The sequence below is a fragment of the Solenopsis invicta genome, unplaced genomic scaffold, assembly GCF_016802725.1.
Source record: "Solenopsis invicta isolate M01_SB unplaced genomic scaffold, UNIL_Sinv_3.0 scaffold_117, whole genome shotgun sequence".
NCBI lineage: Eukaryota > Metazoa > Arthropoda > Insecta > Hymenoptera > Formicidae > Solenopsis > Solenopsis invicta.
This window is the reverse complement of record NW_024105245.1, coordinates 41,759-56,810: the sequence shown is the minus strand read 5'-3', so window position 1 is coordinate 56,810 and position 15,052 is coordinate 41,759. Positions and strand designations below refer to the sequence as shown.

At 30.7% G+C, this 15,052-nt stretch overlaps 1 protein-coding gene across 2 annotated transcripts in view; it reads left to right on the top strand.

Annotated features, from left to right (window-relative positions):
• The window catches only part of LOC120359854 (mitogen-activated protein kinase kinase kinase kinase 4-like), a 92,297-nt gene that overhangs the window by 47,649 nt on the left and 29,596 nt on the right, over positions 1–15,052 (top strand). For both annotated transcript variants that reach the window (XM_039459251.1, XM_039459250.1), the window contains exon 3: positions 1,049–1,105. In XM_039459251.1, coding sequence (XP_039315185.1) covers positions 1,049–1,105 — 57 coding nt within the window. The remainder of the gene's footprint in view (positions 1–1,048; positions 1,106–15,052) is intronic.

Genomic DNA, 15,052 nt, shown 5'->3' with positions numbered 1-15,052 from the left:
ATTTATTTAATGATTCACACCTGGTCACGCTACAGTAGAAATTGGATGGTTGAGGACATTTTATGGAAAGGGTAAATGGCGAGAGTGGGCGGCAAGAGTTCTACTTACGCGAGGAACGTTGTTATATTAAGTCGGAATTCCATGACGCATGGCTCGTTACAGTGAATTATTGGTGGGCTTCTACACACTGTGAAACCTGTCGTGGTTATGGTGAGTCTTGATAACATTGTAGAATCAGGACTAGTTACTATATTGCTTGCAGTTTGCGGCTCGTAGCGTTTTCAAAGAGTGTTGATATTGCTGTTAGGAGCTATAAAGGAGCTGTGAACTGATAAGTTACTTTGCTTCGTTGGATTATTATCAATTTGCGAATTGAACTTGTGACGATCTTTCATGATCTAACCCAGGTAGTAAACTGATATCAAAATAACGTCTTTGACGATATTTTGACATTAATAATGTCAGCTTGCTATTTGGAAAGTTGAACGCGGCAGTCTTTATTGTTTTGTTTAGTCAAGGTGTGAGTCTTTTGAGTTGAGACTAATTTATAGTCTGCAAAAACGACGAGTTATGAATTGCAAGCGATAGCGAACCATCCTATTTTTACAGCGAACCGAGCATGATCTGTTATGGCTTGTTGATGAGTTTGTATGCGCCGTGGGACCGTGGCTTAATGATTTGAACTTGTGACGAATTTAGGCAAGTCTAGGCAAACCACGATAATAAAAAAAGGATAACTTCAAAAGCTAATAAACGAGATCGCAGAAAATAACGTTAGGAGATAAGATGGCACACGATAATAAATGATTGCGTTCAACAGAAAAAACAGCTTTGCAATTGTTGTAAGATTCCTTAATACAATTGGCTTTAGCTTCTACTGGATCTGAATGTATAAACTAATTATATTAAAGAATCTTACAATGTTAAAACATTCTTTTTCTGCTGAATGCAACCATTGACAATCATTCCGTTATTATTTTGATGTTTCTTTCAATGTTTATACGTTTAAATAAAGTGATATGACAATGCGCTTTTTTTTACTCCGCAGGGTCGACACACTAAGACCGGTCAGCTGGCAGCCATCAAGGTTATGGACGTCACGGAGGCAAGTATTTAATTGTAGTGGTGATGTTCTGTTATAGTTTGATTCGCTCTTTGTTTTGAGAGTTCAATGATATGGGCCCTTGCTTTACTTCGTTTTACTATGCACAAATCGTAGTCGATCTTTTGAATTAAAGAAAATCAATATATACTATTGGGAAATTTATGACGTCACGTGTCTAATTATGGTCATCTCAACAAGGACATTGTAATATAAACCTATTGTGTTTACAAATATTATTTAATATTTGTAAACACAATAGGTTTATATTACAATGTTCTTATCGAGATGACCATAATTAGACATATTTGTAAATGCGTTTAAAATTTAAACATTAAAAATATTTTTGTGCATTACTGAAAGTGGAAATGTATTAAATTGTGATTATTTCTTGTGACGTAACAGAATAGAAAAGCTTTTTTTAATTTGTTTGATTTCTGTTTGCAAATATCTAACATGAGAGATTTATTGCATCAAGTCAAGTAAAGATTTAAGTGTGACCGGGGAAATAAATTTAGTTGAAGTTATACACCATCAAACATCAAAGGTGATGTTAAATGACATCTTAATAATATTTTAATGACGTGTCTATCGTCAATAAGATGTTATTAAAACATCATTTAATGTCATCTTATTTGTTGGGATATCCTAAGTTAGCGGAGGTCTTTATAGCAGATTCTTTGGAATATTTTAAGTCCAATATCCTAATACAAAAATGTCGAGGCTATATTACTTTTCAAATAATAAATGATTAAAGTCGTCCAATTGGAAGCGTTTAGAATTCGCGCGCTTAAGGATGGCACATAGCACCGTAATGATCTGTCAAATGAGGTACAGTCTGTTAAATAAGAGCGTGGTCAGCCTTATTAACAACTGGTAAAAGTATCGCTCTCAATTTTTTGTGAGTCGATGGAAACCTTTGTTTTCGATGCATTTTAATTCGTTGTTGATCTTTTGTAAGAAAAACACAAGCGCCATGAGTGCCAAATATGCGACGCGCTACGAGGCTTTGTTTCTGTGCAGCCATTCGAAAAGTCCGAAAATGTCTCGAGATATTATATGCTTGTTGAGATTGACTAAATTTGTTTGAAGCTACTATATACTCGTATAGAACATGTGTCAGTAAAAATTACGTCACTAAAATTTTGATTGATGTTCTAGTTTGTGTGTCCAACCGAGTCACTTTTTTACATGTTTCTTTATTGTACTGCGGCATTTTGTGCCATGAGTACGGATATGAGTTTGAATAGTTACATACCATATATTTAAACCTTTTTGCTTCAATTTTCCTTATTCTTGACGCATTAAGTCAGGATTCCGTGAAAACAAATTTGCGATTATTTTATTGTTTTTTTTAAATTTTTCTATCGATCCACGTTCCGGTAAATCGTTAACAATTTTTGTCACCTTATGTCGCTGAACTCACTTTTGCACGAATTGTTTCGACTTCCCCATATATTTAGTAATCGCTGATTGCAACATTTTTGGACCTTTTGGATGGCTGCACAGAAACACAGCTCGTAGCGCGTCGTATATTTGGTACTCATGGCGCTTAATTTGTTTTTCTTATAAAAGACCAACAGCAACTTAATCTTTCCTCAAAGTGCATCGAAGACATAGGTTTCTTCTACTTGGCTTATAAAAAATTGAGAGCGATACTTTTACTAGTTGTGAATAAGGCTGACCACGCTCTTATTTAACAGACTGTATGTTGACGTACTTTATTTGATAATTTTGATAATTCGATTTATGTATGGCTTGACATTTCGCAACATTAGGTTGACATTAATTTTTATGAATAATTTAAATTAAATAATTGCTAATGAATAAGACAAGATTTAAAAGTGACTCCATTATGTATTATATGAAAAATTAAGTTAATATGTAGAAAATCAGTCAATTTATAAGGGTATCTTTACTACTGCGCTATGTGCCATGTCTGAGCGCAAATTCTAGGCGCTACAATTGGATGATTTTAATAATTTATAATTTGAAAAGTATTATAGTCTCTGTATTCTTGTATTAGAATTTTTGATTTAGAATACTTCGAAGAATCTGCTTATAAAAAGATCTCCGCTAATTTTGGGACACCCTATATACAAAGTGACTTAATTGTTGATGTAAGTGTATATTGTAGTGTACATAATAGAGACCTTCTAATAAGAGTCGCGACACGAGCCGATTTTTGTAGGTTTGGTAGTATGGTCGATCTCCAGGAGGGAAATATATTGTATTTTTCTGTTAATATACACATCTCTATCTATATTTACATCTCTCGATCAAATATTTTAGACCAAATCAAAAGTGGTTTCCTTGTGTCGCGACTTTTATTAGAAGGTCTCTAGTACATAATTGTACTACGTACTTGTTTTGTGATTAGTAAGCAATATACATATATGTATGTATGTATTATAATTATTTATGTACCATCCATATATAATTTATAAAATTTAAATGAATAAGTAATTATATCAAATATTTTATATATGTATGTATTTAATTATTTAAGCATATATACAGTAAGAGGCAAAAGTTATAGGGTTTAAAGATATTTATTATCTGTGATATTTATTTGAACTTCTTATAAATCAGAAAAGCTCGATGATGTTGAAGCTAGCAGCGGATTCGCAGCAGCAGATTCGTCAAAGCAGGGATTCTCATTCAAAATAAAATACATAAGAAACTTTGACATATAAAGGCAAACTAGCAAGTAACTGCACAAAATACACTTATACGCTTCTAAACAGATCAGACTATCCAGAACAATTAACAAAAATGCGCAGGTCTACTAAATTGTTTAAATTATATAACGAGTTATTGCAGAAACAAGGGAAGGAAGCCTCGGTCGGGGCTGCAAATTTTTTTAGAACATCTTTATAGCCTTCTAAATCAATCCCGACTAGCAAGAAAAATTAAAAAAAATGCGCACTCCTACGAAAAATTATTTAAACAATATAAAGTTTATTGCAAAAACAGGAAAACGAAGTCGCGGTCGGGGCTGCAAATTTTTTTAGAACATTATTGTAGGCTTCTAAATAAATCCCGACTAGCAAGAAAAATTAAAAAAAATGCGCACGCCTACGAAAAATTATTTAAACAATATAAAGTTTATTGCAAAAACAGGAAAACGAAGTCGCGGTCGGGGCTGCAAATTTTTTTAGAACATCATTATAACCTTCTAAATCAATCCCGACTAGCAAGAAAAATTAAAAAAAATGCGCACGCCTACGAAAAATTATTTAAACAATATAAAGTTTATTGCAAAAACAGGAAAACGAAGTCGCGGTCGGGGCTGCAAATTTTTTTAGAACATCATTATAACCTTCTAAATCAATCCCGACTAGCAAGAAAAATTAAAAAAAATGCGCACTCCTACGAAAAATTATTTAAACAATATAAAGTTTATTGCAAAAACAGGAAAACGAAGTCGCGGTCGGGGCTGCAAATTTTTTTAGAACATTATTGTAGGCTTCTAAATAAATCCGACTAGCAAGAAAAATAAAAAAAAATGCGCACGCCTACGAAAAATTATTTAAACAATATAAAGTTTATTGCAAAAACAGGAAAACGAAGTCGCGGTCGGGCTGCAAATTTTTTTAGAACATCATTATAACCTTCTAAATCAATCCCGACTAGCAAGAAAAATTAAAAAAAATGCGCACGCTACGAAAAATTATTTAAACAATATAAAGTTTATTGCAAAAACAGGAAAACGAAGTCGCGGTCGGGACAGCAAATTTTTTTAGAACATTATTGTAGGCTTCTAAATCAATGCCGACCAGCAAGAAAAATTAAAAAAAATGCGCACGCCTACGAAAAATTATTTAAACAATATAAAGTTTATTGCAAAAACAGGAAAACGAAGTCGCGGTCGGGGCTGCAAATTTTTTTAGAACATCATTATAACCTTCTAAATCAATCCCGACTAGCAAGAAAAATTAAAAAAAATGCGCACGCCTACGAAAAATTATTTAAACAATATAAAGTTTATTGCAAAAACAGGAAAACGAAGTCGCGGTCGGGGCTGCAAATTTTTTTAGAACATTATTGTAGGCTTCTAAATAAATCCCGACTAGCAAGAAAAATTAAAAAAAATGCGCACGCCTACGAAAAATTATTTAAACAATATAAAGTTTATTGCAAAAACAGGAAAACGAAGTCGCGGTCGGGGCTGCAAATTTTTTTAGAACATCATTATAACCTTCTAAATCAGTCCCGACTAACAAGAAAAATTAAAAAAAATGCGCACGGCTACGAAAAATTATTTAAACAATATAAAATTTATTGCAAAAACTAAAAAAGAAAAAAAATTCTAATACCAAAAACGCAAATAAATTTTAATATAAAAAAGTCAAAAAAATTTTAACATTTACAAACAGTAAAAACAAAACAATAAAAGAGACCATATTCTCGCCACCCCCTCGTTGGTTGGTCTTGGGTAGCGCAAAGAGAGAGAACAATATGTATGTTTAGCAGTCAAATTATATTTCTGATCTATAATTTACATTCAAGTAGAAAATTGGGAAATCATATTATTTCTTTTCTATAATGACAATATTATATTCCTATACGGCGCAAGCAAGCAACCTTAATATGATTGCTAATAAATTTCCAGCGCCGACCAAGCCCTTGTTTCTGCAATAACTCGTTATATAATTAAAACAATTATTAGGCGTGCGCATTTTTTTTAATTTTTCTTGCTAGTCGGGATTGATTTAGAAGGTTATAATGATGTTCTAAAAAAAATTGCAGCCCCGACCGCGACTTCGTTTTCCTGTTTTTGCAATAAACTTTATATTGTTTAAATAATTTTTCGTAGGCGTGCGCATTTTTTTTAATTTTTCTTGCTAGTTGGGATTGATTTAGAAGCCTACAATAATGTTCTAAAAAAATTTGCAGCCCCGACCGCGACTTCGTTTTCCTGTTTTTGCAATAAACTTTATATTGTTTAAATAATTTTTCGTAGGCGTGCGCATTTTTTTTAATTTTTCTTGCTAGTTGGGATTGATTTAGAAGCCTACAATAATGTTCTAAAAAAATTTGCAGCCCCGACCGCGACTTCGTTTTCCTGTTTTTGCAATAAACTTTATATTGTTTAAATAATTTTTCGTAGGCGTGCGCATTTTTTTTAATTTTTCTTGCTAGTCGGGATTTATTTAGAAGCCTACAATAATGTTCTAAAAAAATTTGCATCCCCGACCGCGACTTCGTTTTCCTGTTTTTGCAATAAACTTTATATTGTTTAAATAATTTTTCGTAGGCGTGCGCATTTTTTTTAATTTTTCTTGCTAGTCGGGATTGATTTAGAAGCTTAAATGATGTTCTAAAAAAAATTGCAGCCCCGACCGCGACTTCGTTTTCCTGTTTTTGCAATAAACTTTATATTGTTTAAATAATTTTTCGTAGGCGTGCGCATTTTTTTTAATTTTTCTTGCTAGTCGGGATTTATTTAGAAGCCTACAATAATGTTCTAAAAAAATTTGCATCCCCGACCGCGACTTCGTTTTCCTGTTTTTGCAATAAACTTTATATTGTTTAAATAATTTTTCGTAGGCGTGCGCATTTTTTTTAATTTTTCTTGCTAGTCGGGATTGATTTAGAAGGTTATAATGATGTTCTAAAAAAAATTGCAGCCCCGACCGCGACTTCGTTTTCCTGTTTTTGCAATAAACTTTATATTGTTTAAATAATTTTTCGTAGGCGTGCGCATTTTTTTTAATTTTTCTTGCTAGTTGGGATTGATTTAGAAGCCTACAATAATGTTCTAAAAAAATTTGCAGCCCCGACCGCGACTTCGTTTTCCTGTTTTTGCAATAAACTTTATATTGTTTAAATAATTTTTCGTAGGCGTGCGCATTTTTTTTAATTTTTCTTGCTAGTTGGGATTGATTTAGAAGCCTACAATAATGTTCTAAAAAAATTTGCAGCCCCGACCGCGACTTCGTTTTCCTGTTTTTGCAATAAACTTTATATTGTTTAAATAATTTTTCGTAGGCGTGCGCATTTTTTTTAATTTTTCTTGCTAGTCGGGATTTATTTAGAAGCCTACAATAATGTTCTAAAAAAATTTGCATCCCCGACCGCGACTTCGTTTTCCTGTTTTTGCAATAAACTTTATATTGTTTAAATAATTTTTCGTAGGCGTGCGCATTTTTTTTAATTTTTCTTGCTAGTCGGGATTGATTTAGAAGGTTATAATGATGTTCTAAAAAAAATTGCAGCCCCGACCGCGACTTCGTTTTCCTGTTTTTGCAATAAACTTTATATTGTTTAAATAATTTTTCGTAGGCGTGCGCATTTTTTTTAATTTTTCTTGCTAGTCGGGATTTATTTAGAAGCCTACAATAATGTTCTAAAAAAATTTGCATCCCCGACCGCGACTTCGTTTTCCTGTTTTTGCAATAAACTTTATATTGTTTAAATAATTTTTCGTAGGCGTGCGCATTTTTTTTAATTTTTCTTGCTAGTCGGGATTGATTTAGAAGGTTATAATGATGTTCTAAAAAAAATTGCAGCCCCGACCGCGACTTCGTTTTCCTGTTTTTGCAATAAACTTTATATTGTTTAAATAATTTTTCGTAGGCGTGCGCATTTTTTTTAATTTTTCTTGCTAGTTGGGATTGATTTAGAAGCCTACAATAATGTTCTAAAAAAATTTGCAGCCCCGACCGCGACTTCGTTTTCCTGTTTTTGCAATAAACTTTATATTGTTTAAATAATTTTTCGTAGGCGTGCGCATTTTTTTTAATTTTTCTTGCTAGTCGGGATTTATTTAGAAGCCTACAATAATGTTCTAAAAAAATTTGCAGCCCCGACCGCGACTTCGTTTTCCTGTTTTTGCAATAAACTTTATATTGTTTAAATAATTTTTCGTAGGCGTGCGCATTTTTTTTAATTTTTCTTGCTAGTCGGGATTGATTTAGAAGGTTATAATGATGTTCTAAAAAAAATTGCAGCCCCGACCGCGACTTCGTTTTCCTGTTTTTGCAATAAACTTTATATTGTTTAAATAATTTTTCGTAGGCGTGCGCATTTTTTTTAATTTTTCTTGCTAGTTGGGATTGATTTAGAAGCCTACAATAATGTTCTAAAAAAATTTGCAGCCCCGACCGCGACTTCGTTTTCCTGTTTTTGCAATAAACTTTATATTGTTTAAATAATTTTTCGTAGGCGTGCGCATTTTTTTTAATTTTTCTTGCTAGTCGGGATTTATTTAGAAGCCTACAATAATGTTCTAAAAAAATTTGCATCCCCGACCGCGACTTCGTTTTCCTGTTTTTGCAATAAACTTTATATTGTTTAAATAATTTTTCGTAGGCGTGCGCATTTTTTTTAATTTTTCTTGCTAGTCGGGATTGATTTAGAAGCCTACAATAATGTTCTAAAAAAATTTGCAGCCCCGACCGCGACTTCGTTTTCCTGTTTTTGCAATAAACTTTATATTGTTTAAATAATTTTTCGTAGGCGTGCGCATTTTTTTTAATTTTTCTTGCTAGTCGGGATTGATTTAGAAGCCTACAATAATGTTCTAAAAAAATTTGCAGTCCCGACCGCGACTTCGTTTTCCTGTTTTTGCAATAAACTTTATATTGTTTAAATAATTTTTCGGTGGCGTGCGCATTTTTTTTAATTTTTCTTGCTAGTCGGGATTGATTTAGAAGCCTACAATAATGTTCTAAAAAAATTTGCAGCCCCGACCGCGACTTCGTTTTCCTGTTTTTGCAATAAACTTTATATTGTTTAAATAATTTTTCGTAGGCGTGCGCATTTTTTTTAATTTTTCTTGCTAGTCGGGATTGATTTAGAAGCCTACAATAATGTTCTAAAAAAATTTGCAGCCCCGACCGAGACTTCGTTTTCCTGTTTTTGCAATAAATTTTATATTGTTTAAATAATTTTTCGTAAGCGTGCGCATTTTTTTTAATTTTTCTTACTAGTCGAGATTGATTTAGAAGGCTATAAAGATGTTCTAAAAAAATTTGCAGCCCCGACCGAGGCTTCCTTCCCTTGTTTCTGCAATAACTCGTTATATAATTTAAACAATTTAGTAGACCTACGCATTTTTGTTAATTGTTCTGGATAGTCTGATCTATTTAGAAGCGTATAAGTGTATTTTGTGCAGTTACTTGCTAGTTTGCCTTTATATGTCAAAGTTTCTTATGTATTTTATTTTGAATGAGAATCCCTGCTTTGACGAATCTGCTGCTGCGAATCCGCTGCTAGCTTCAACATCATAAAAGCTCGATTAAGATCAATATAAAAATCTTAAATAGAAACTACTATTTTTAATTACACATTATTCTAGCTAATCTTTCGAGACCTTTTCAAAACATTAACAAAGAATTTTTTCATTAAGTATTTTTTGATTTATAAGACTTGGAAGTTACAGTATCGCCGTCATTAGCATTAGTATTATAAGGTGCATTATTTATTTAAAGGTCAAATAAATATCACCAGGTGATAGATTTTTTAAACCCTACAATTTTGTTTGAAACATTTTTCAACTAAATCAATACTTTCTGAGATAATTTGTCGTTTCGGAATTTTTGTCCCTCACATGTGTGTGTGCGTGCGCCCGCATGCGTGCGTGTATGTGTGTGTGATTTAAAGTTTAAACAGTCAGATCACTCTGACCGGGTCTAAAATAAATATAAATTCAAGATTAAAAAAAAAATTAACTACTACATATAATTAAGTGATATTTTACAGATACAATATATACTGCAAAATTATAAATTTTCAAAGTGATTGAACTTAAAATAAAGGCTACACAAATAATTTTTACAAAGCTCTTTTGCAGCTACGGATATAAATTTTTTCAGAAACTACTAGTCCGATTGACTTCATTTTTGGCAGGAATATTCTTAGGAAGATTATCTATTGTGTAACTTATGGATTTTTCGATATGTTAATCGATTTGTTTTTAATAAATTTTTGAAATTTGACATTTTAAAGCGAAAAATAAACTGCTTTTTTTCAAATCGATCTCTTCTACAATTTTCAAGAAAAAAAAAATCCGTACGCTATATGATAGATAATCTTCCTAAGAATATTCTTGCCAAAAATGAAGTTAATTGGATACATGTACGTTTGGCTATATTTATAATATTTTCTTGTATGAACTTAAATTAATTTTTATTTAATGTGTTGCGTCTCATGTTAGAAATTTGGAGAACTAATATAAGTAAACTAAAAAAATTTTTGATTTGTTTTGCTGTATCACATACCAATAAATAATCACAATTTAATATATTTTACCTTCAATAAAGTTACATATCGAAGATGAAGATTCTATAAAAATGTCTAATGATTAAATGCATTTTTCAAGTATAATACTTAGAAATTACAAAACGTGTAAACATAGATTATATTACAGTGTCCTTATCGGCCATATTGAACATGTGGTTAACTTTTCAATATACAATATGTTCAATTAATACAATATGTTTACATTACCATTGCTAATGTAAATATATTATGAAACAGTTATTGTATGGAAATATGGTTGGATGTGTAATATTAGTTTATATAATTCTTTTATTACAATCGCAAATATTGTAAATCTATGATAATTATAATTTTTTTTAGATAAAATAATTACGCTTTAAATATAATGCAAATAAAACAATGTGGAACAATTAACATTATTTTATATACAAGATTTATTCTCATTTTTTCATTTTTTATCATTTTTCTAATTTGAGCATTTTTTAATATAAATACTAAAACAATAAGGCGTAGCAGCTATTTGCAAAGTAATAAATGAAATAATAGGTCAAGAATCGAGCAGATTAAGATATACTTTTAAAAAGTAAATTTATTTTAAATCAAACATTAAGTTAAACTGACGGTACGTTTTGACTTACTTAATCTTGCTTAGCCGTAATAAATAATATTAATAAATAACTAAGGACAAGAATATTGTTAAATTAAATATAATTATAAATAAATAAATTGATACTGGTATTTTAACTTAACATTTACTAGCTATTGTAATTTTTTGTTCCTCACTAGTCCTCGTGGGGTCACTCGCGTTTTATGCTTCTATTAAAAGGTACGTCGTAATGCGATGGTTTTCAATCGTAATTTTACTTAGTTTCAATCTTCTGATATGTGATTAAAAAATGAAATGGCAATAATATTTTGTGAAACTATGTAATTTTGGCAAATATGTGAACAAAGTTACGACAAATGTAGAGTAATTTTTGAAAAATCATAACATTCTTAAAAATTATCGTAGAGAATTAATTCAAAAAAGAAATTAAAGGTAAAAAATTATATCTTTATTTAATAAAATGTTTTATTGGTTTGGATTTATAATTTAATGTTAATTTTACAACATGAATAATAGGAGAGTTTGGGGAGTTGTGAGTCGGGTTTTGTTTTTGAACAATAACTACCACAAAAATTGATATTTTACGCATCTGAAAGGTTGGATTCTCTAATATATTTTAAAAGGCAACTACTGGCTTAAGAAGTTCAGGTATAACGGTTGTAAAATTTTGATATGCTTGAAAAAAGTGTATTTTTAAAATTTTTTAAAATTTTGGGAAGTTGTGAGTCACGACTTAAAATGGAAGATAATGACATATTTTAGTGATTATTCTTTATTTAAGTTGTAGAAAAAAGAAAATTAAGATAATTCTGATAAAAAAATAAAGTCCGTATAATTTGATTAGTCCGATTTGCAGTGAGCACTGGTATAATAGCCGGTTTTTAAATTGGCACATTTCAAGTGCACAGCTCGATCGCATTTATGGAATATATGCAATATATGGAATTGTTTTTGTTCAATTTTTTCAGCATAGTACCTTTGCAGATGATGCAGAATTTTTCTGAAACAAAATCGCCTAATTTTTTATTTGAAGTAGTTGAAGGATCTACGTTTGCCTCATTTAGTTTTGAAATGTAGCGAATCAATTTGCACCTATCGATGTTATATGCTCGACCAACGAACCGCATCACTTTCTTTTCAATTGTCATCTCTTTGATGGCAGCCACTGTGGCATTAATATCGATTGCTGGCTTACTAGATTTACTTGTATACTTATAACGCGGCATGATGACTATATCTACAATTAAAAGACGAAAAAATCACGAAAACTGCTAAATTTACTATAAAATTGCATGAAACATCTAAATTATGCATGAATATTGCGAAATACGCACGAAAGATGCCAACTTAAGTTGGAAAAAATGGCAAAAATGTAGTGGCTTACAACTCCCCAAAAGTGGTGGCTCACAATTCCCCAAATGTTACATTATTAAAATGGCTGCATAATAATTAACACATCGAATGTTATACAAAATTTCTGTTGTGCATCAAAACGGTAGTTTACCAGTAATAATTTTGTAATATATTTATTTTTGCAATCAGCTCGAAAAAATAAGCAAGATTACAAATACAAATGGTCGAAAAAACTTTTTGAAGAAAATTAAAAATCAAAATCTGGAGAGACACTTAGATTTTGTGTTGACGCGACGAGTGCTAGTCAAAAAGTAAGATTGAACGGAAAGAAACATTTTATCGTAGTTGGAACATGTTAAAATTTTAAATATGGCCGACTTTGAGTGCTGGCTCACAACTCCCTAAACTCCCCTACTTATTTTTATGATATAAAATTAGTGAATACTGTGGGATTTTCAGTAATTATAGCTGTAGTTTTGTGCGTTCTATGAATTTTAATATGAATTTAATGTTGAAAAGTAAAAATTACATCTTTATATTTATATATATTTTTTAAACTATACAATATATGGATACATGTATGATGCAACATTTTTTTTAATAACATAAAAATCGAATACTTTTATTAATAAAAAGTTAAAACTACAAATATTGTGCAAATATATTGATAAAATAAAATATTATAAAAAATAAATAATTTTTAATTTTAGTACCTTCATCAGCCAAGCTTGGGGTCAGTCGTGCACTGTGAATTTTTTACACCGACCTAATTATTGAAATAACAGCAATTATAAAGTGCTACTGTGGCACCATATTTTCCAACAGTTTTTTTTTAGGTGGGCTATAAACGCGTGTAGCATGTACTGTATCGTCGTACGCAAGGCAAGAAATTTTGTTGGAACGCAAGTGACTCTACATTGGCTAGTAAGGGTTAATATTTGGATCTTTATTTTAAAGAATACATTCTAATTTACTCGTTTTTTATCTTTTAAATAAATAGGTAAATAAATACTAAATTAAAAAAAAATAATATAATTGATAACACATGATAGTATATGATAACACTCTGATTAGAGGCTTTTTTCTTGGAAGTACGAAAGATTTTGTGAAATAATGAGATATGGTGCCTTATTTGTACGGCTTTATGTAGAACGAGGTTTATGGCCACCGGGAAAAGACAATTTTCTTTAGAATAGAATATGAAAAAAATAGATGACACATGCCTCTCCCGTTACTGCAGATAGATAAGTTTTTATCAGCGAGAGACGTGTACGCGACATATGAAGCGAGTCTAAATTTATTATCATCGACGCCAATAAAAGACAAAGAACGAGTTTCTGTGAATCTATGAGTAATACGTTTTTGATACTCGATGACTTCTAGAATTCGGAATGAGTAATGTCGTGGGATTGGAAGGCATATATTTTTATAATGGATGTGCTTTTCTCAATTTGTTAGATGATCGCGAAAATTCGGTTTGATTTATAAATCAATGTTTTTGATTGCGACTGCTGACATTACACTCAGAGAAAAAATTTGTATCAGCGATTGTATAAATTTGTTTTCTATTTTTATCCACTCTTATCATAATTGGCCGTACATAAACTGGAAGTATGTAATTGTAGTAAAATTTATGTAACTATGTAATTATAATTGAGGAGCTATTTTATTATAAATTAATAATAATTGTATAAATATTGTTACCATGGAGGTACAAACTATTTTACAGTTGTAACTAAAACTTTAGGTATTTTTAGTTGCAATAACTGTAAGATAGTTTATTAAACGCAATTTACATTTGTGTAATTTTACATATAAAATTTATTATATATAGTTGTCACTTTTATAGTTGCCACCACTATGCATTTTTCTCTGAGTGTACACAGAGAATTTTCTTTTAGAATTTATTCTCAAAATTATGGAGGACAACATGAACATCAAAGAATTTTATTATAATTTTATTATAATTTTACTCAAATAGTAAAATTTTTTTATAATTTTACTCAAAATATTTTACTAAAATTTACTAAAATAATAGCAAAATTCTTTGATGTTATCTTTTAGTTACCATGATTTTAAACGAATACATTTTAAGAGAAAATTTTCTCCGTGTAGTCTTAATAGTTACTGAATACTTTTATATTTTATTTAAGTACTTAGAAGATTGCCATTGGGAATAAATTACTTGCACATGTGCGCAATAGCGTTTTTTCTTTGTATCATCGTTACGTTTAGCTCATAAAGAAGCGATTTTACAGTTACACAGATATGAATCATCTTGTGATGATACTTATCTAATGGAATATTCCCGGTCTAAACAAATTTTCCTCATGCGTTTATTTCTCCATTTATATTTAAAGCTGCGATCATGGCATTAATATTACCGTTATTCTGCACTTTTAACCGTTTCTTCTCACGTCCAAATCAACCAAATCAGCGAGAGATGTATTGGAATTCAGCGTTACGATTATGATTGCGCATCTTTTTTTCTCTTTTTTTATATTTCTCCGTTTCTGTTTTTTTCTTTGTATCTTTTTTTGTGAGTGTTTTCTTTTCTTTTCTTTCTCATGTAACTCGCAAATAAAGCCTCGACTCTACTTACCTACTTAACGTACGCGCCAGATTGTTTTTCTAGACAAGTAAAATGTGAAAAAGAAATTTTCACATTTTACTTGTAGTGAAATATCTGATCCGTTTGCCTTAGCGGTAGTATTAATAAGAATTTATTTTTGCACAATTATATCACGTATGTAACAAGTTTA